This window comes from Portunus trituberculatus, chromosome 14 (assembly GCF_017591435.1).
Source record: "Portunus trituberculatus isolate SZX2019 chromosome 14, ASM1759143v1, whole genome shotgun sequence".
In the NCBI taxonomy this organism is placed as follows: Eukaryota; Metazoa; Arthropoda; class Malacostraca; order Decapoda; family Portunidae; genus Portunus; species Portunus trituberculatus.
Genome location: NC_059268.1, coordinates 4465716 through 4488962, shown reverse-complemented (window position 1 = coordinate 4488962; position 23247 = coordinate 4465716). Strand labels below are relative to the sequence as shown.

The window sequence follows — 23247 nt, the reverse complement described above, 5'->3', positions numbered from 1 at the left end:
ATTTACCTAGTTGTATTTACCTAGTTGTAGTTTTACAGGGCCTGGGCTTTATGCTCGTGTGGTCCCGTCTCCATATCTACACTTATCCAATTTTTCTTTAAAACTATGTACACTCTTTGCTGATACCACTTCCTCACTCAAACTGTTCCAAGTCTCAACACATCTTTTGGAAACTAAATTTTTAACATCTCTCAGACATCGTCCCTTCCTTAGTTTCTTACTATGCGATCTTGTGTTTCTAAAGTCATATTCTTCTCTCAGGATCAGTTTCTCATTATCCACTTCATCCATTCTGTTAATCAATTTATAAACTTGTATCAGATCCCCTCTCTCTCTTCTCTGCTCCAAGGTTGGTAGATCCATTGCCTTTAGTCTCTCCTTATATGCCATCCCTTTAAATTCTGGAACCATTCTTGTAGCCATTTTTGTAGTCTCTAATTTTCTTATGTGTTTCTTTTTATGAGGAGTCCGCACAACTCCAGCATATTCCAATCTAGGTCTTATTTTAGTACTTATCAATTTCTTCATCATTTCCTTATCCATATAGTGAAATGCTACTCCAATATTCCTTAGCAAATTATACATCTCTCTGAAAATTCTATCAATATGGCTAACCGGTTGATTATTTTCTTCCATTGTCACTCCCAAGTCCTTTTCCTTTTTTACTTTTTCTAGTTCTACTCCATCTCCCATCTTATAGATTCCCACTGGTCGTCTTTCACTTTTTCCCATTTCCATGACATGGCTTTTGTCCACATTGAATTCCATCTCCCATTTTTTGCTCCATTTCCAGATCTTGTTTAAGTCTTGTGTCTTGTGTGTATTTAACTAATTGTATTTACCTAATTGTAACATACAGGAAAAGAGCTATGCTCGTGCTGTCCCGTCTCCATATCTATTAATGTCCAGCTTTTTCTTAAAATCATGAATATTCCTTGCGTTGACCACTTCCACGTCTAAACTATTCCATGCTTCCACCCTTCTATGAGGGAAGCTATATTTTTTCACATCTCTCCTATAAGTGGCCATTTTAGTTTTTCCCATGCCCTCTCGACATTCTTTCATTCCACATACACAGATCTTCCCTATCCATTTTTCCATGCCAATCATCACTCTGTATATTGCTATCAGGTCTCCCCTTTCTCTTCTGTTTTCCAGGGTCGGAAGTTGCATTCTTTTCAGTCTGTCTTCATAAGTCAAATCTCTTAAGTCCATTTTGTTGCAGCCCTCTGTACTTTCTCTAGTTTCCTTATGTGTTTCTTTAAGTTCGAGCCCACTGTATTGTTGCATATTCAAGCCTCGGTCTTATCATTGCAGTAATTATTTTCTTCATCATTTCTTCATCTAAATATCGAACGCCACTCTTATGTTCCTCAATAAGTTCAATACTTCTCCAATTATTTTGTTTATATGTCTCTCTGGCGATAGGTCATTGGTAATTGTCACCCCAAGGTCTTTTCTTCATGACTGGTTTTATGTCTTCATTTCCTATCTTGTACATACTCCTGATTCTTCTTTCACTCTTGCCAAACTCTATTTTCTTGCATTTTGTCGTGTTGAACTCCATTTGCCATGTACAGCTCCATTTCCATATTCTGTCCAAGTCTTCCTGGAGTAGTTCGCAATCTTTGTCACATCTCACTTTTCTTAACAATTTTGCATCGTCTGCAAATAGGCTCACATAACTGGACACCCCATCCACCATGTCATTTATGTAGACCGCAAACATTACTGGTGCCAACACTGATCCCTGTGGAACTCCACTCTCCACCAAGCCCCATTCTGATGGTCTGTCCTTAATTATTGTTCTCATTTCTCTTCCTACCAAAAAGTCTTCCATCCATTTTAGTAAACTGCCATGCACTCCTCCTACCATTTCAAGTTTCCAGATCAGTCTCCGGTGTGGTACCTTATCAAAGGCCTTTTTTAAATCCAGATATATTCCATCAGCCCAACCATCTCTTTCCTGTATTACATCTATCACCCTCGAATAGTAACATATCAGGTTTGTCGTGCATGAACGCCCTTTTCTAAAACCAAATTGACACTCACAAAGTATGTCATTTATCTCCAAGAAGTCTGTCCATCTATTCTTCACCACCCTCTCACACATCTTAGCTACCACACTTGTAAGTGACACTGGTCTATAGTTCAATGGGTCTCTCTTGTTACCTGATTTATAAATTGGGACAATGTTAGCTCTTTTCCAGTCTTGGGGCACTACACCTTCCCTTAATGAGGCATCAATTACTTCACAAACTTTTTCTGCCAGTTGCTCCTGCATTCTCTTAAAATCCATCCTGATACCCCATCAGGTCCCACAGCTTTTCTCACTTCTAAACTCCCCATCATATTCTTGATCTCCACAGTTACTTGAAACTCCTTCATAATCCCTTTCTGTTCCATTACCAGTGGTTTGTCAAAAGCAGTCTCCTTTGTGAATACCTTCCAAAAGCATCCATTCATAGCCTCTGCCATTTCCCTGGGATCCTCACTGCATACTCCATTTACTTCTAAACTTTCAATACTTTCTCTATTTTTGATGTTGTTGTTCACATGTCTGTAAAAAAGCCTTGGTTGGTCTTTACATTTATCAATTATATCCTTTTCTTGTTTCTTTCTTTCTTCTCTTCTAATCAACACATATTCATTTCTTGCTCTTTTGTAACTTTCCCACTGCTTAATCCGTCTTTTCCTTCTCCACCTCTTCCATGCATCCTCTTTTCTTGTTCTAGCCTTGTGTGTGTGTGTGTGTGTGTGTGTGTATTCACCTAGTTATATTCACCTAGTTGTAATTTTACAGGGCCTGGGTATCATACTCGTGTGGCCGTGTCTCCATATCTACACACATCTAACTTTCCTTTAAAACTATGCACACTCCTTGCTGACACCACCTCCTCACTCAAACCATTCCACACCTCCACACATCTTTGTGGGAAACTATATTTTTTCACATCCTTCAAGCATATTCCCTTGGCTATCTTTTTACTATGCGATCTTGTAGTTCTACTTAAGTTTTCCTCCCTCAACATCATTTGCTCATTATCCACTTCATCCAGTCCATTCAACAGTTTATAAACCTGTATTAAATCTCCTCTTTCTCTTCTTTGTTCCAAGGTAGGCAAATTCATTTCTTTTAATCTCTTCTCATAGGTCATTTCTGCCAATTCCGGAACCATTTTTGTTGCCATTCTCTGCAATCTCTCCAACTTCCTAATTACCATACTAATTAATTTCTTCATCATATCTTTATCCATATAATGGAAGGCTAATCCAATATTTGTGTGTGTGTGTGTGTGTGTGTGTATTTAACTATTTGTGTATTACAGGGCCCAAGCTAAGCTCTCTGTGTCCTGCCTCCTTGGCCACTCCTGTCATATCTCTCTTAATTAATTAATGATGAGACTGTTGTAGTTGAGGTGATAACATATCAGACTACAATGCAGAATCTTGTATTCAAATATAGTTTGTACTGCTTTCTTGGATGACTGGTCCATTCTAAATTCAGCCTGCTTTAAATAGAATGTTATCATTCATGATTGAAAAGGTTGGTAGAAACAGGAAAAGGGAATGACTACTTAACTATGCATGCCAAGATTGTGTGGTAGGACCTTGCCTCCACCTATGGTCCTTGATTATTGCATGCTTTAAAACAATAAGGATGTCTTTTTAGCTATACTTACAGTGTGTTTCACCTTTTTGGGTAATAAAAGTAAATTTTTTCAACTTTTTACTATGCCATGATATTACATTTCACTTTGATTAATAGTTGTTTTATAAGCATATCATGGATATTAGCATGTGTGTAATTCAGATTTTCTTTTCTGCAGTCAATGGTTATTCCTGAATACAATGATGGAAAGACTGGGGATCATCCAGACCTTATCCGTGACTCTCGAAAGGCCACTGAAATTCTAGCTGATGAGAAAACAGACACAAGAAAAGGAGGGCAAACTGAGGCTGAATCAAAACCACAACAGAGAATCATTGTTGATATGAGAGAGTTTAGAAGTGAACTTCCTTCTTTAATTCACAAAAGGGGAATAGATATTGATCCTGTAACCATTGAGGTAGGTGTTGAAAGGTGTTTTGACTGAATTTGCATTTTCTTTGATTTTCTCTTAGGAATAATGAAGACAGTAAGGATGTTTTTTTGTCTGTTTTTCTTATTTCAGTTCAGATACCCATGAATTTGCTAGGTTGCAATAATTGTAATAAGTTTTTTCACACAAAAATATGAGTGAAAATAAGATTACTTGATCAAAATGATAAACATTGATAATTAGAATTTTAGTTTGACAATGAAAGTAATGAAAGAGTGAAGGTACTGGTTAACTTGCATTAGTAAGGTGGACAGAATATGGGTAAGGCTAAGTTGAAAGTCTTATCTTTTGTGGATATAAGAGCGATGCAGTCAATAAGTTCAATACAGCAATGGCCTTAAGGCTTGATTTACACTATCGCTCCAGTCTTGCTCCAGTCACGGTCCTTGCGTATTCACATGTCCAGTCCACTCTCACTCCACTCTTGCTCCCATCATTTTCTCCCTCTCAACACTGGCGGAAGTCATGTGTGACTTTCCTCGAGCCAATTTGGCAATACTATATAGCCATTGCACTTGAAGAAGAAGAGGAAGAATGAAAGCAAGGTAAAAAAGAAAGCAATTGCAAGATAGGATGAATGAAGGAGAATTCCATACTTCCTTTTCTTGTCTTATTGACGATGAGAGTAAATTTCACAGCTACTTCAGAATGAACATCAGAATATTTGAGAAAATTCTATCAAAAATTGAGGAAGATCTGAAAAAGGAAAACATTTTTATGATAATTTACGTAGCTTTTGCTTGATCCCATTGCGTTTTCTTCTTTTCGTTATCCATTTTTTTCATTGGAAAGGCAGCATGACTGAAGCAGAGCAAGATTGTGTTCACACTGGCGCTCTTGCTCTGCACTTGCCACTCACGCTCTGGTCAAAATATCTTTTGAATGTATCAGGAGTGAACTGAGAGCAGAGCATGAGCACCAGTGTGAATGCTTCCATTGAAATGCATGTAACAATACTGGACTGGACTTTGAGCAGAAGAATTAAGTAAGTATTTTGGTAGTATAAATTGGAAAGAAACCATGCAAGGTAAGACAGTTCAAGAATAAGTATTGAAACCTTCCTAGACAAGTACAATTAGGGAGGTAAGGAAGTATCTCCTGGTATACAGAGTTAAAGAGCACAAACACACATGGTATGATGTTATATGCATGAAAGCTTGGAAGAAATTAAGGAAGCAGAGAAATGAGGAAGGAATATAATGAAGGAGCAATATAATGAGGCACAAATTAATGTATTTGAATAAGGAGGGATGAGGAGAGAAAGTTTGAAAGGGATGTTGTAAAAAGATGTGGAGAGCAACCCAAGCTATTGTACAATTATATAAGTGGAAAACTGATGAACCAAGACACCATCCCTAAGTTAACTAAAGGAAACAGTATATTGATGTAAAAAAATGAGTGAACTGATGAATGAGAGCCTTATATCAGTATTTGATGTAGGAGATTTTATAGAAACAAACGACGAAGTGACTCAGGAAATGTTATGGTACATTGTGGTAGTTGTCGTAAAACAGGGGTAGCATGGAGACACCTGAGTCCATTATGAAAGTGTATTTACGGTAGCACAATACACAACAAGTGTAAACTGAGCGAAACAAGAGGCAAGAGGCGTAGCGTGTCGCCTCAGGCGGCGGCCGAGCGAGGACTGAGGGGAAGGACATGACGTCAGACAGAAAGGGAGTATGGGAAAAACAAAGGACATGCTAACAACATAAGCAGGAAATTGCTATAAAAGGTTGATATAAGAAAAGCAATAGGGCTAGATGGAGTGCTAGGATGGACACTGAGAGAATGTAGAGAACAACTGATAGACCTAATTTGGTATGTGATCAAAAGCTCATTAATGGAAAGGAAAGCACCAAAGGAATGGAGAAGAGCAAATATAGTTCCAATATATAAAGGAGGGAAAAGAACTAAGCCCCCCCCCCTTTTTGTTTTTCTTTTTTTTTTATGCAAGAGGGAGAGCTGCCAAGGACAACAAAATATTAGAAAAAAGGGTTATTGGAACTGCAGTATCCCCAAAAGATTAGAGAGAATTAGCCAACAGCCTGGGACAAATATCTTGACACTTGTCTCTTAAAATCAGTCAGGTCGTAGGAAGATGGAAATACAGAATCAGGTAGGCAGTTCCAGAATTTACCACTGAAAGTTATGAATGATGAGAATACTTGTATTAGAGGGTTGGACAGAATAGGGATGAGAGGAAGAAGAAAGCCTTGTGCAGCAAGGTCACAGGAGGAGGGGAGGCATGCGGTTAGCAAGATCAATAAAGCAGTTAGCATGAAAATAGCGATAAAAGTTAGAAAGAGATTCAACATTTCGGCAGTGAGAAAGAGGCTGAAGACAGTCAGAGGAGGGGAGTTGATGAGACGAAAAAATTTTTATTCCACCCTGTCTAATAAAGCTGTATGAGTGGATAAGGCCTTTGTACAGAGCTAACAGTTGGAGGGGCGAGAAAAACTGGCGGAGACGCCACAGAACACGTAACTTCGTACAAGCTTTTTTACCAAGAGATGAGATGTGAAGTTTCCAGTTCAGATTATGAGTAGAGGACAGACTGAGGATATTTAGTGTGGAAGAGGGAAACAGTTTAGTGTCATTGAAGAGGTGATAGTTGTCTGGAAGGTTGTGTCGAGTTGATAGATAGAGGAATTGAGTTTTTGAGGCTTTGAAAAGTACTACGTTTTCTTTGCTCCAATCAGAAATCTTAAAAAGATCAGAAGTCAGGTGCTCTGTGGCATCCCTGCATGATTTGTTGACTTCCTGAAGGGTTGGTCATCCCTGAAAGGACATGGAAAGATGTAGGGTGGTATCAGCATAGTAGTGGATAGGGCAAGAAGTTTGGTTAAGGTCATTAATGAATAATAGAAAGAGAGTGGGTGATAGGACAGAACCCTGATAATTAATAGATTTAGGAGAAGAATAGTGGTCGTCTACCACAGCTGCAATAGAATGGTCAGAAAGGAAACTTGAGATAAGGTTGCAGAGAGAAGGATAGAAACCATAGGAGGGCAGTTTGGAAATCAAAGCTTTGTGCCAGACTCTATCAAAAGCTTTTGCTATGTCTAACGTGACATCAAAAGTTTCAGCAAAATCTCTAAAAGGATGACCAAGACTCAGTAAGGAACGCCAGGAGATCACCAGTACAGTCACCGCAACGGAAAAGTTTCCACTACATTTTTTTGGATAAAAATAGAAAAAAAGTATAACTTGCATTTGTTTTATTGCATTCATACATGTACATCTGGTATTTAGTCATATTCCCTTTGTTTTTCAGCATCATTTTAAGTCTTTCAGGCATGAATGGGGCCTCCATAGTAACCCACAAAATTTTTAGGCCCTCCTTCAGCTTTGGGATAGAGATGGGCCTACACTTTTCCATCTCATCTTTTATGATGTTCCAGGAATTTTCTATTGGGTTAAGGTCTGGGTAATTACCAGGCCACTCAAACAGGAATATTATTGTTTGCCAGGAAATTTTTCACACTTTTGGTCCTGTGGAATGGGGTACTATCTTGCATAAAAAAATTCACACCCATGAATATTCCACATAACAAACAAATGTTCCCTTAGCACCTCAATGTAGTTGTTTGCTTTCATTGTAAAATGTTTTGGGAGAAAATGCAGTCAACCTTTGCCCTTTCCACCACTAAACCACACCCACACCATAACACTCTCCAGGTGTTTAATTCTTAATCATGTACTGTGGGTCACACCGGGACACATCATTGGGTCTCCTTACCACTTTGGAGCCCATCCTAGCGAGTTGAAAGGTACTCTCGTCGCTCCACATCACCTTTTTCCACTGTCCTGGTGTCCAGTCCTTGTATTTCTTTGCAAATGCAATCTTTTTTCATCATCCTTTCTGTGAGCTGAGGTTTCTTGGTAGCACGGCAACAGGCAAGTTTAAGGTCTTTTTGCAGACTATGTTAGATGGTGCGGATCGCGACATTTTTTGACAACTCAGGGTTGTTATTTTTTTATTTCCGCTGCTTTTATAGATGGATTCTTCTTTACTTCATGCTTTAGGATGCAGTCAGTCTTAGGAGTAGTCTTCCTCTTGCCCCCAGAGCCTGGTTTCCTTGGTGGTGTGGTGTTGGGTCCAAGTGTGGCTGCCTCCATTTTCAGCCTGTAAATGGACCGTCTGTTCACACTCGGTTCCTCCGCCACACGATTCCCAGGCATTCCTTGCTCCAATAGGGTGAAAGCACAGGTCTTCTCCATGTTGAGTTTCTTACGCCCCATTGTGATCAGCTGGGCTCGTTTGGTAGGGCTCCAAAGTTAATATAAGTTTCGTGTGCCACACTACAAGAGAACAAGGTAACATACACTCTTTCTCACCAGGCTCTGGGAGCACACTGGCACTTGAGGTGTTGACAAATAGTGGAGGGAGGAAGGCTGGTGTGACTCATGCAACCACAAGCTTCTCCCCCAAATCGTATGGCTGGGACCGCAAACATAAAATACACCTGAAATCGTGTGGGAACATTTCACTTGCGTTTCATGTGGAAACTTTTTCTTTGCGGGCACTGTAGAGCGACCTTGACAGAAACCATACTGGCAATCTGATAGAAGATTGTGAAGTGACATGTTTAAGAATCTTCCTATTGAGAATAGATTAGAAAACTTTAGACAAGCAAGAGATTAAACCTATAGGATGATAATTTGAGAGATTAGAACGGTCATCCTTTTTAGGAACATGCTGAATGTAGGCAAACGTCCAGCAAGAAGGAAAAGTTGAAAGTGTTTGACCAGGCAAGGTGCAAGTATGGAAGCACAATTTTTTTAGAACAATTGGAGGGACCCCATCAGATCCATAAGCCTTCCTAGGGTTTAGGCCAGAGAGGGCATGGAAAACATCATTAAGAAGAATTTTGATTGAAGACATGAAATAGTCAGAGGAGGAAGAGAGGGAGGGACAAGCTCAGAATCATCCATGGTGGAGTTTTTAGCAAAGGTTTGAGAGAAGAGTTCAGCTTCAAAAACAGATGAGATGGTAGTGGTGCCATCAGGATGAAATAAAAGCAGGGAAAGATGAAGAAGTAAAGTTATTGGAGATATTCTGGCCAGATGCCAGAAGTCACAAGGGGAATTAGGGTTTGAAAGATTTTGACATTTTCTATTTATGAAAGAGTTTTTGGCAAGTTGAAGAACAGACTTGTCATGATTCCGGGCAGAAATATAAAGTGCATGAGATTCAGGAGATGGAAGGCCCTTTTGTGGGCAACCTCTCTATCACATATAGCAAGAGAACAGACTATGTTAAACTAAGGTTTAGAAGATTTAGGTTGATAAAAAGAATGAGGAATGTATGCCTCCATGCCAGACACTATCACCTCCATTATGTGTTCAGCACACAGATGTGGGTCTCTGACATGGAAACAGTAATCATTCCAGGGATAATCAGCATAATACCTCCTCAGGTCCCCCATCTGGCAGAGGTAAAATGCCTGAGGCACCTCCACTTTGGGGAGTCCTTAGGAGGGATTGGAGAATAAGATAAAAACAGAAATGAGATTGTGATCAGAGGAGCCCAATGGAGAAGATAGGGTAACGGCATAAGCTGAATGGTTAAAGGTGAGGAAAAGATCTAGAATGTTGGGTGTATCTCCAAGACAGTCAGGGATACAAGTAGAGTGTTGCATCAGTTGCTTTAGGCCATGGAGGATAGCAAAGTTGAAGACTAGTTCACCAGGATGGTCAATGAAGGGAGAGGAAAGCCAAAGCTGGTGATTAACATTGAAATCTCCAAGGATGGAGATCTCTGCAAAAGGGTAGAGGGACAGAATGTGCTCCACTTTGGGAGTTAGATAGTCAAAGAATTTATTATAGTCAGAGGAGTTAGGGGAGAGATAGACAGTACAGAGAAATATCGTTAGAAGGTGATTGTTGAGTCTAAGCCAGATGGTGGAAAACTCGGAAGATGCAAGAGCATGGGTATGAGAGCAAGTTAAGTCGTTGTGCACATTGATGCAACATCCAGCTTTGGAAATAAAATGATAATAGAGAAAGTAGGAGGAAACTGTCAGTTGCCTCAGACAGCTGTTTCAGTGAGGAAAAGATATGAGGTGTAGAGGAGAGGTGGTGTTGTGTAGATTGAAAATTAGATCTATGACTGCAAATATTGCAGAAGTTAATGAAGAAAAAGTTGAGGGAAGTGTCAAGACATTTTGGGTCGCCAACAAGAGAGCAGTCCGACCTGTGGGACATTTCTGGTCCCCTTCCCAGAAGGGGACTCCAAGGCTGGATTTGGAGTCTCCATTTTTTTATTTTGAATTATAAGTGAAGTGTGTGTGTGTGGTAAGTGTATGTAGTTTTGTGATAACTAGGAGAGTTGTCTTTAAAAGGCAGGCTGTGACTGCCCCCTTGAATTGTGAGACACAAAGGGAAATGTTGAGCAAGATCACTACAAGCTTTAATGGAGAGATCACAGCACCTCCTGAACTAGTGCTAATAGACCTTGCTGGGAGTAAATTATGGTTTCAGTAGGTGTCTACTACCTCCTATGAGTTATAGACCTATGTCATTGACTAGTGTTGTGGGAAAGCTCCGTGAAATTGTGGTTAAAGAGAAATGGCTAAATTACCTGGAGGAAAATAGTCATAGATTTAGAAAAGGAAGATCATACATAATAAATCTACTAAGTTTCTATACACAGGTAACAAATGATATACAAGGAAGAGCTGGATACGTGGATTCATTGTATTTAGATATAAGGCTTTTAACAAAGTATACCACTTAGAAGACTCCTATGCAAAATAGAACATGTAGGAGGAGTACAGGGAAGTATCTTAACTACTTAACAGAAAGAGGAATGAGGACAGTGATAAAAGACACCCCATCAAGTTGGACGACATTAACTAGTGGCATGCCACAGGGGTCAGTGCTGGCATCAATAATGTTTCAAATGTATATTGACAGTATACAGGAGAACCTGAGTTGCTACATAAATTTGTTTGCTGATGATGTGAAACTCTTGAAGGAACAATGAGGATTATAATGAATTACAGAGAGATAATGATGAGGTCTGGGAATGAAACCAGAAGTGGAAATTAGAATTTAATGCCAAAAAATGTCATATGATGGAAATGGGTAAAACTAATAGAAGGCCTATGTGGGAGTATAAAATGGGATAAGAGATTATAATGATAAATAAAAGGAAGAGAAGGACCTGGGAGTGATTATATGAGACACCCTGACCCCAGAAAGGCATATAAAATGGGTTCTTTGCTTCAACATATAAGACACTAACAAATATCTGGGTGGCATTTAACTACATGGACAAGATTATGATGAAAAGATCATAACCATGATGATAAGACGTAGACTAAAATATGTAGCAGTGGTGTGGTCACTACACATGCAAACTAGAAAGAATCCAAAGGATAGTCACATATATGGTTCCAGACATAAATGAACATCCCTATGAAGATGGTATGGTCACCACGCATGCAAAAACATATTAGAAAACTAGAAAGAATCCAAAGGATAGCCACAGAGATGGTGCTAGAAATTAATGACCTTCCCTATGAAGATAAACTAAAGGAAATGGAGCTACCAACTTTAAAGAATAGATGGGAGAGAGGAGATCTAATAATGATATACAAGATAGTGAAGACTATGATAAAGATAGATAGACAAGACCTGGTACCACTGATTGAAGATCAATATAGACAGACAAGAGGACATTCAAAGAAGATAAGGAAAAGTCAGTTTTGTCCTGTCTCCAAAATAAAAAAGATTTGGGTACGGTTTGGTGTGAAAATTGGAGGGAGAGGCAGAAGTAGGTGATGCTCCCAGACGTATGGTTTCAAAACATTTGCCATGTATAGATAATCCAAGATTTATTGAAACACCAATTGGCCTTAAGAGATTGGGTGATGATAACACTAAAAAGGAATTTTCAGGATTTAGCGAGGAAAGAGGTAATATGATAAGACTAATAAATGTGGAAAGGGAGATGAGATATATGAAGTAAGTGATTTCAAGTATCATGGAAAAACAAGATAGGTTAATAAAAGAAAACAATGAACTAAAAGTAAGATTAGAAGAATGTGAGAAAGTATAAGAAATAAATCAGGGGATAAAGGAGGAGATAAAGAGACAAAATGGTAACATGTGATTATGAGAAGTCTTTACAGAGCCTACAGAAGTAAATACAGGATGGGGAGGACAAAGTGAAAAACGGAATGGGTGAAAGCAAATTGGAGGAATTAAGAAATGCATGGAAACTAGAGCAGGAAGTGGAAAAAGTTAAATTCTCAGAGGCAGTAAGGAACCAAGTACAGAAAAAGACAAAGGACACTGTTATACAAGTAATTAAGGAGAAGAAAGATTCATTGAAGGAAACAGTAAATAAGAGGAAATGTTTCTTAATTTTTGGACTGAAGGAAAAAAAATCCTAACAAATTTGTGAGAGAGAGAGAGAGAGAATTGGGAAAGAGTATTATCAAGCCCCTTCTGCCATGTCATTTACATACATTGAGAACATTACTGATGCCAACATTGATCCCTGTGGGACTCCACTTTTTACAGCTCTCCACTCTTATTTACTGCCTCTGACAACTGTCCTCATTTCTCTACCTGTCAAGAAAGTGAGTCATACCTTTTAATGTAGATCATCCTAGTCCTCCTATATTTTCAAGTTTCCATATTAGTTTTTTGTGTGGTACTTTATCAGATGCTTTCTTTAGGTCTAGATAAATGCAATCTGCCCATCCATCTCTCTCTCTCTTGAATTATGTCAATTACCCTCGACTGGAAACTTATCAGGTTGGTTACAGACGACCTCCCCTCTTTAAAGCCGAATTGTCTCTCTGTCATAGATTTGTTGTTTTCAAAATGTTTCACACATCTTTTCTTTATAATCTTTTAACAAATTTACACTTACACTTTACATTCACACTTGTAAAGGATATCGGTCTATAATTAAGTGAGTCTTCTTTGTTTCCAGCCTTGTAAATTGGAGTAATATCAGCATGTTTCCAGTCCTTGGGGACTTTTCCTTCCAGCAGGATGGTATTAATTAAGTTATGTAATACTTGGACTAGTTGTGGTCTATATTCTTTGAGAATTCAGTTTGACATAGGTACTGTCAGGACCTATTGCTTTTTTTTCTCCGACAAATCCTTCACTTCTTCAACTGTTACAACAATTTCTTTCAAGTCATTTTCACTATCAGTCGTGAGTCTCTCTCTTAAAGGTATTCTCTTCAGTGAACACTGACTTAAAGCTTCTATTGAACACCTCAGCCATCTCTTTAGTGTTATTAGTCATGTTATCATCAACTTTTATTCTGCTGATGTCATCTGTATTCTTCAATTTTCCATTTATATATTTGTAAAATAACTTAGGTTGGTCTTTACATTTGTCCACAATATTTCTCTCATAGTTATTTTGTTCAACTATGCATATTCTAATATATTCATTCCTTTTCTTATGTAGTTAGCCCACAGGTCATGTCTCATTTTTACTCCACTTTTTCCAAGTTTTATCTTTTTCCTGCCTGGCTTTGGCACATTTTTTATTATACTAATCCTTCTTAGTGTTTTATTCCAGTACGTATCCTCAAAGTATTTCATTAGTTGTTTGAAGTTTGTTCTATTCTAGTCTAACCTATCATTCTTGTATTTTTTTTTACTCAGGCTGTTATCTGTTGTTCAAATTTCAACTAGCACATGGTCACTTACCTAATAGGCTTTTATATTTTACTTCCTTAATATTGATGTGATCCTTGGTGAATGAGGTCAAGTCTGGATGGTGTTTCATTCACTCTAAATCTTATATTTTTTTCAAATCCAGTGCGTTAAGCCATTATCTATGGCCAACTCTAGCAATATGCTTCCCCATGATGTTCTGCTACCTTCAGTATGTGTGTGTATTTACTTAGTTGTATTTACCTAGTTGTAGTGTTTCAGGGCCTGGGCATTACACTCTTGTGGCCTTGTCTCCATATCTACATTTGTCCAACTTTTCTCTAAAGCTATGCACACTCCTTGCTGACATCTTCACTCAGGCTATTCCATGCTGCTATACTTCTCTGTGGAAAGCTACATTTTTTCACATCCTTGAAGCATCTTCCTATTCTCAACTTTTTACTAGGAGATTATGCTTCTACTGGTGACTTCATCTTTTAGTAACAGCTCTTCATTATCTATTACATCCATTCTATTCATTAGTTTGTAGACTTGTATTAGGTTCCTCCTCTCTCTTCTCTGTTCTAGTGTTGGTAGATCCAAAGCCCTTAGTCTCTCCTTGTATGTCATCCCTCTTAGCTCTGGTACTATCTTTGTTGCCATCTTTTGCAGTCTCTCCAATTTCCGTACATGTTTCTTTTTGTGTGGTAACCACACCATCCCTGCATACTCTTATCTGGGTCTGATTACAGTGGATATCAGTTCCTTCATATCTTTATCCATGTAGTGGAAAGCCAATCTGATATTTCTTACCAAATTGTATGTCTCATTTAATATCTATGGCCAACTCTAGCAATATGCTTCCCCATGATGTTCTGCTACCTTCAGTATGTGTGTGTATTTACTTAGTTGTATTTACCTAGTTGTAGTGTTTCAGGGCCTGGGCATTACACTCTTGTGGCCTTGTCTCCATATCTACATTTGTCCAACTTTTCTCTAAAGCTATGCACACTCCTTGCTGACATCTTCACTCAGGCTATTCCATGCTGCTATACTTCTCTGTGGAAAGCTACATTTTTTCACATCCTTGAAGCATCTTCCCATTCTCAACTTTTTACTAGGAGATTATGCTTCTACTGGTGACTTCATCTTTTAGTAACAGCTCTTCATTATCTATTACATCCATTCTATTCATTAGTTTGTAGACTTGTATTAGGTTCCTCCTCTCTCTTCTCTGTTCTAGTGTTGGTAGATCCAAAGCCCTTAGTCTCTCCTTGTATGTCATCCCTCTTAGCTCTGGTACTATCTTTGTTGCCATCTTTTGCAGTCTCTCCAATTTCCGTACATGTTTCTTTTTGTGTGGTAACCACACCATCCCTGCATACTCTTATCTGGGTCTGATTACAGTGGATATCAGTTCCTTCATATCTTTATCCATGTAGTGGAAAGCCAATCTGATATTTCTTACCAAATTGTATGTCTCATTTAATATTTTGTCCACAGGGCTATCCTATTGATCATTCTCTTGTACAGTCATTCCTAGGTCCCTTAGCAACTCCTCCCAGTTTAAGTTTTCAAAGTACTCCTTAAGTTTATGTACATCCACCTTCCTGTAGTGTAACCTTTCTTCTTTATATGATTCATGTAGTTTGCCGCTGTTAACTTCTACCTCTATTTATATGACCACATGATCACTTTTTCCTAGCGGGGACTCACATCTTAAATCGTCATTTATTTGGATATCTTTTGTCAAAACCAGGTCTAGTCTCACTGGCTTGTCATCTCCTCTGTATCTAGTGTTTTCATTGACTATCTGTTTCATCATGTTTTCCATCATTAGCTCAAAAAATCTTTCCCCACTGTCACTTACATACTTCTTCCAGTCCACTTCCTTACAGTTGAAATTGGCCACTGAAATCACTCTACTTCCTCAATGAAGTATCTGCAATTAACCCCTCATAGGCCTGTCTAGACCATGAACTAGTCTTTGGAGGCACATATGCTACTATGATCAACATCTCTTTATTTTCATTTTCCACCTTAATGCTCATCATTTCTGCCTCACCATTCTCATACACCACTTGGTTAACCTTCAATTCTTTCCTTGCCATTATCATGACTCCACCTCCTCCTTTGCCCACTCTGTCTTTCCTCCATACATTGTCATTATTATCTAGATCTGTTTTAATTGCTTTGCACAATTTTGTCTCAGCTAAACACACAATCATGGGCTTCTTTTCCTTTTCTAGTCTGCTCGATAACACTCCATTTATATTCGTGTACATCATTTTCAGACTTTTGCTCTTATCTGGTTTATATAGCTTTTCTCCTCCTCTTCCTCGTTCTTTTTGTGTACCACTTTCTCACTCACTCCCCCTGGACCCTCCAAAATTATTTTTTCTTGCTATGATCTTTCATTATTCTTTTCTCTTGCCTTGGCCACCAGTTCATTTTGTCTCTTTCTTTTGTCCTCATTCCTGTTCTTCCTTATATACATATGACCTTACACCCGTCTATCTCTTTCAGTTTCGATGTCCTGTAAACCACTTCTGTTGCCTTCTGTGTACTTAACAGGACTTTTTATTGGCCTAATAACTCCTTTTCTATATGGACCCACTCTATGAATTTCTTCCATTTCCTCAAGGTTCTGTCTTTCCTCATCATTTAAATTTTTAAACAAGTCCTTAACTGATCTAAACTCTTCTTTCCTTTTTTGGTCTATAAGTCGCCTTATTTTCCTTCAAGCCGAAGATCAAAAAACTCCTCTGCAATTTCTTGTACCAGTAATTCTTTCTGTTTCAGTACCCCAGCCACCTTCTTTGCCATATTCTCTTCTTTTTTCCTCAACTGTTTCTGAATTTCCTCCTTGAAGCTAACTTTGTCTTCCTCTTCTTTTTTTCTTTCATGCTGTCACTTCCTGGACCATCTCCTCTTCCTTATTCACTAGTTCCTTTTATATTTTTATTCTTCTCCACTTTACCCAGTCTTTCATTCAACAGTTTCTCATATTGGGCCATTTTCTTCTTTAATTCCTCATTTTCCCTTACTTTTTCGTTATCTTCTAGCCTTCTTACTCTCTCCTTCCTCTGAAGTTTTCTATCTTGTGAATCATCTTCTCTCAATCCTTTAACTTCTCGTATAAAGTTTTCAAGCTTTCTCTCTAATCTGAGGACTCTTTCATGGATGGCCATATTCATCAGTTGGAAGCCACCAAACGGGTTTACTGCCAACCCCTGTCCTTCATCTGTGTATTTTACCTAGTTGTATTTACCTAATTGTATTGTACAGGGTTCAAGTGGGGCTCATGGTGTCCTGTCTCCATGTCTACATTTATCTAATTTTTCCTTAAAGTTATGCACATTATGTGCTGTAACAACTTCATTATTCAATACATTCCTCTTCTCCACCGTTCTGTGTGTGGAAATCTGTATTTTCCAATACCCTTCACACACTGCCTCATCCTGATCTTTACATGTCCTCTTGTCCTTTCATCTTCTTCAGTCTATCTTTTCAATGCTATTGACTATCTCCTGAATCTCATGCACTTTATATCTCTGCCCGGAATCAGGCCAAGTCTGTTCTTCAACTTGCCAAACACTCTTTCATAAATAGGAAATGTCAAAATCTTTCAAACTCAAACTCTCCTCGTGACTTCTGGCATCTAGCCAAAAACATCTCAAATAACTTCACTTCTTCATCTTTCCCTCCTTTATTTCATCCTGATGGCACCACTGCCATCTTTTCTATCTCTAAAGCTGAACTCTTTTCTCAAACCTTTGCTCACACACTCCGCGCTCCGTGGAGAGCGGACGTGCCTCCTGCTCAGAGCGGCATCTAACTAACACTCCACACGCTAAGCAATGTGCTTGAGTGAGAATAGTTATTGCTATTGAGGGGCGACCAGAGCGAGTGAACGAGTGTACAGAGTGAACGTAGCCTGGTGGCGTGTACATGGGAGTGATCGGAGGTGTGAGAACCTCCACACTCCAAACGACAGAGCGGGAACCACACAAAGGTCAGCCATAGCAGCCGCCAACGCATCCCACCACACACATGTAGCTACCAGGCCTGGCCCCCAGTGACCACACATCCACATGCTCCCAGGAAGAGTAAAAAAAAAATGGATAGACCGGTAAGAAATAAATTACCAAATTCAAAATATGTTGATGAGGCCCAGGGAGCAAAGCCGAAAGTGGCCAGTCAAAGCATGAGTCCATCTTCAACAGGGGCAACATTGCAAGGTAGATTGGTAATGTTGGAGAAGAGATTTGAGGAGTTGGTGAAGGAATTAAAAGTTCAGAGGAGTGAGGAGGAGCAGGATAGAGAATTCCAAGGCTTTGAAGGAAAGAGTTAAGAGACTGGAGGAAAATGAAAACGATTGGTGGATGAGAATGCACACTTGAGAGTGGAGGTTGAAAAATACAAGAGACGGTTGGAGGAGAAAATGGAGAGAGTAGTAAAGGAGAAAGATGACTTTAAGGAAATGATTAGTGAGCAGAATGAAAGGTTTGAAAGGGAATGGGAACTGAAGAAAACACAATGGACTGAGTCGAGGGAAGCAGAGATGGTTGGATTACAAGAAATAATTAAAGATCAGTTGAAGGAAGACAAAAAAGAAAGGTCCAAGGAACTGGTTAATGTAATGAAGAATAAGGAAACATTGATAAGGGAAATAGCAGAAAAGAAGAAGAGTGTTAATATTTGGGATGAAAGAACAAAATATAACATATAAGCCTAAGAGAATTAAGGAAGAATTAAAAACGGTAAGAGATCTGTTCAAAAATCTAAATGATGATGAAAAAAAAGACCTACAAGAAGAAGTGGAAGAGATCCATAGACTGGGTCCGTATAAGGAGGGAGTGAGCAGACCGATTAAAGTAGTACTGAAGTCACAACAATCTGGAGGATATCCTATATAGAACATCAAAGTTAAGAGAGATAGAAGGTTGTAAAGAGGTGTTTGTGAGAAAGAATAGAAATGAGGAAGAGAGAAGATATAAGGAATTGGTGGAAGAGGCGAGAAGGAAAAATGATGAGCGGTCTGAGGAGGAAAGAGAAAAGTTTTTTTGGAGAGTTATAGGAGAGAAAGTCAGAAAGTGGTATGTGGAAAGAAGGAATACGGAGGAACCCCTAGAGGGAGCAGTGGGTGGACCGTAATGTATACTAATATAGATGGGATACTGTCAAGTAGATTGGAATTGCAAGACTATATGATAGTGGAGAAGCCTGATATAGTGTGTTTGACTGAGACAAAATTGCATGAAAAAACAAAGATAAATTTGTATAATAAATATAATATATGGAGAAAGGATAGAGAGAGTAAAGGTGGAGGAGGAGTTATGATTATGACGAAGAAAGAACTAAATGTGGATAAGGTTTGTATGGGAAGAACAACGCAGAAGTGATAAGCATAAGGATAAAAAGTGATGGAAAAGAATTAATAATCATGGTGATCTATATACCTCCTAAAACAAATTCTTGGACATTAAGGGAATACGACAATATGATCAAGGATACTTTACAGAGTTTGGAAAGTGTATTATCTGGAAAAAGAAAGGTGATACTAGTAGGAGATTTTAATTGTAAGGAGGTGGATTGGGAAAATCTAGTAAGTGGTGTTGGAGAGGAAGCATGGGAGAGAGATTTCTTAATCTAATGATGGAAAATATGATGGAACAGAGGGTGAAGGAAAATACTAGATATAGAGGAGATGATGAACCGGCTAGACTGGATTTGGTGTTAACAAGAGAAGTGTACCTATGTGGAGATATACAATACAAGTGTCCTTTGGGAAAGAGTGATCATGTGGTTATGGAAATGCAGATAGCAACAACACAGCGAAGGAAGGACGAGACATACAGGAGTGGTAGATTGAATTATAGAAAGATGGACACAGAAAGTTTGAAAAATTATTTCAGAAAATTAGATTGGGAGGAGATGTTACAAATCAGAGAAGTGCAAAAGAAATATGAGATTTTTATGAAATATTATAAAGAAGGAGTTATGAAATTTGTACCAAAGTATAAACCGAGAGAGGAAGGAAGAAAGGATTGGTTTAATGCAACTTGTGTTAAGGCTAAGGAAAAGAGATGTGGCTTGGAAAAGATGGAAAAGAGCAGGAATATACTAAATAAGGAGAATTATAGAGTGGCGAGAAATGAGTATGTGAGGGTAAGGAGGAGGAAGAAAGAAAATTTGAAAAGATATTGTAGACAAGAGTAAGGAACATCCAAAATTGTTTTACAGGTTCATAAATGGTAAACTTAAAAGAGAGAGTCCATTGAAAGATTAAAAGGAGAGCAAGGGATAGTAGATGACCCTAAGAATATAGCGGAATTGCTAAATAATAGGTTTCAGCAAGTATTTACTGAAGAAACAATGTTTGTAAAGCCTCAGAATGTACAAGGAAATGTGCACATGGAGGACATTAAGATACCTAAAAGGAGTTATATAAAATGTTGGAGGAACTTAAAGATGATAAAGCGATGGGACCAGATGAAGTTTCAGGAAAATTATTGAAGGAGTGTAGAGAAGAATTGATTGATCCATTATATGATATTATAAGGTGTTCATTAGAAACAGGGAAGTACCAGTAGAGTGGAAGAGAGCTGAAGTGGTGCCCATTTATAAGGGAGGCAGTAAGGAAGAGCCTCTTAACTATAGACCTGTGTCTCTAACAAGTGTGGTCGGTAAGATTTGTGAGAGGGTGATAAAGAAATATTGGATACGGTTCCTGGAGGATCATAAGTTATTATCGGATCATCAATTTGGCTTCAGGAAAGGGAGGTCATGTGTAACAAATCTACTGAGCTTTTATTCAAGAGTGGTTGACAAAATACAAGAGAGAGGGATGAATGGACTGTGTATATTTGGATTTAAAGAAAGCTTTTGACAAGGTACCTCACAAGAGACTGTTATGGAAAGTAGAGATTTATGGAGGACTGAAAGGAAAAGTGTTAAAGTGGATGGAAAACTACTTGAGATGGAGGGAGATAAGAACAGTAATAAGGGATGCAAAGTCAGACTGGTTGGTGGTGGAGAGTGGAGTCCCACAAGGCTCAGTGCTGGCACCAATACTTTTCCTTGTATATATTAATGACATGCCAGAGGGAGTAAACAGTTATATTAATTTGTTTGCAGATGATGCGAAGTTGTGTAGGTGTGTGAAGAGTGAAGAAGATTGTGAAATTTTACAGGCAGACCTGGATAAGATTTGGGAGTGGAGCAAGAGGTGGCAAATGGAATTTAATCTGAGCAAAAGTCATGTGATGGAGATGGGAAGAGTGGAAGACGGCCAAGAGGGTCATATAAGATGGGTGAAGAAGTAGTGTTGAAAAAGGTGGAAAAGGAAAAGGATTTGGGAGTGATAATACAAGACCATGGGCAGTTTGAGGCTCATATTGATAAGATGTTTGGAGAAACGTATAATTTGATAAAAATATTGGATTAGCCTTCCATTATATGGATAAAGATATGATGAAGAAATTAATTAGTACGGTAATTAGACCAAGATTGGAATATGCTGGAGTGGTTTGGTCCCCTTATAAAAAGAAGCATATAAGGAAGTTGGAGAGATTGCAGAGAATGGCAACAAAAATGGTTCCGGAATTGGCAGAAATGACCTATGAGGAGAGATTAAAAGAAATGAATTTGCTTACCTTGGAACAAAGAAGAGAAAGAGGAGATTTAATACAGGTTTATAAACTGTTGAACGGACTGGATGAAGTGGATAATGAGCAAATGATGTTGAGAGAGGAAAACTTAAATAAAACTACAAGATCGCATAGTAAAAAGATAGCCAAGGGAATATGCTTGAAGGATGTGAAGAAATATAGTTTCCCACAAAGATGTTTGGAGGTGTGGAATGGTTTGAGTGAGGAGGTGGTGTCAGCGAGGAGTGTGCATAGTTTTAAAGGAAAGTTGGATGTGTGTAGATATGGAGACGGGGCACACACAAGTATGATACCCAGGCCCTGTAAAATTAGAACTAGGTGAATACAACTCCGCCTTGGACGATTATGGGCTTGTCCCTCCCTCTCCTCCTCCCTCTGACTATTTCATGTCTACAATCAAAATTCTTCGTAATGATGTTTTCCATGCCCTTGCTGGCCTAAACCCTTGGAAGGCTTATGGACCTGATGGGGTCCCTCCTATTGTTATCAAAAACTGTGCTTCTGTGCTTGCACCTTGCCTGGCCAAACTCTTCCAACTTTGTCTATCGACTTCTACCTTTCCTTCCTGCTGGAAGTTCGCCTACATTCAGCCTGTTCCTAAAAAGGGTGACCATTCTAACCCCTCAAACTACCGTCCTATAGCCTTAATCTCTTGCTTGTCTAAAGTTTTTTAATCTATCCTGAATAGGAAGATTCTCAAACATCTGTCACTTCACAATCTTCTGTCTGATCGCCAGTATGGCTTCCATCAAGGTCGCTCTACTGGTGATCTTCTGGCTTTCCTTACTGAGTCTTGGTCATCCTCTTTTAGAGATTTCGGTGAAACTTTTGCTGTTGCGTTAGACATATCAAAAGCTTTTGATAGAGTCTGTCATAAAGCTTTGATTTCAAAACTGCCCTCCTACGGCTTCTATCCTTCTCTCTGCAACTTTATCTCAAATTTCCTTTCCAACCGCTCTATTGCTGCTGTGGTAGACGGCTACTGTTCTTCTCCTAAACCTATTAATAGTGGTGTTCCTCAGGGTTCTGTCCTGTCACCCACTCTCTTTCTATTATTCATTAATGACTTTCTTAACCTAACTTCTTGCCCTATCCACTCCTATGCTGATGACACCACCCTACATCTTTCCACATTCTTTCAGAGACGTCCAACCCTTCAGGAAATCAACAGATCACGCGGGGACGCCACAGAACGCCTGACTTCCAATCTTTCTAAGATTTCCGATTGGGGCAGAGAAAATCTAGTAGTTTTCAATGCCTCAAAAACACAATTCCTCCATCTATCAACTCGACACAACCTTCCAGACAACTATTCCCTCTTCTTCAATGACACTCAACTGTCTCCCTCTTCCACAATGAATATCCTCGGTCTGTCCTTTGCTCATAATCTTAACTGGAAACTTCATATCTCATCTCTTGCTAAAACAGCTTCTATGAAATTAGGTGTTCTGAGGCGTCTCCGCCAGTTTTCTCGCCTCCAACTGCTTACTCTGTATAAGGGCCTTATCTGTCCCTGTATGGAGTACTCTTCGCATGTTTGGGGGGATTCCAGTCACACAGCTTTGCTTGATAGGATGGAATCGAAAGCTCTTCGTCTCATCAACTCCCCTCCTCTGACTAACTGTCTTCAGTCTCTTTCTCACCGCCAAAATGTTGCATCCCTTTCTATATTTTATTGCTATTTTCATGGTAACTGTTCTACTGATCTTGCTAACTGCATGCCTCCTGTACTCCTGCGGCCATGCTGCACAAGGTCTTTCCTCCTCTCATCCCTATTCTGTCCAACTCTCTAATGCAAGAGTTAACCAGTACACTCAATCATTCATCCCTTTCACT

General features: G+C 38.9%; 1 protein-coding gene across 6 annotated transcripts in view; it reads left to right on the top strand.

The window, feature by feature from the left end:
* LOC123503534 (DNA repair endonuclease XPF-like) overlaps nucleotides 1-23247 on the top strand; it is a 432975-nt gene that overhangs the window by 321036 nt on the left and 88692 nt on the right. For all 6 annotated transcript variants that reach the window (XM_045253376.1, XM_045253377.1, XM_045253374.1 and 3 more), the window contains one exon: nucleotides 3831-4070. In XM_045253376.1, the coding sequence (XP_045109311.1) occupies nucleotides 3831-4070 (240 nt within the window). The remainder of the gene's footprint in view (nucleotides 1-3830; nucleotides 4071-23247) is intronic.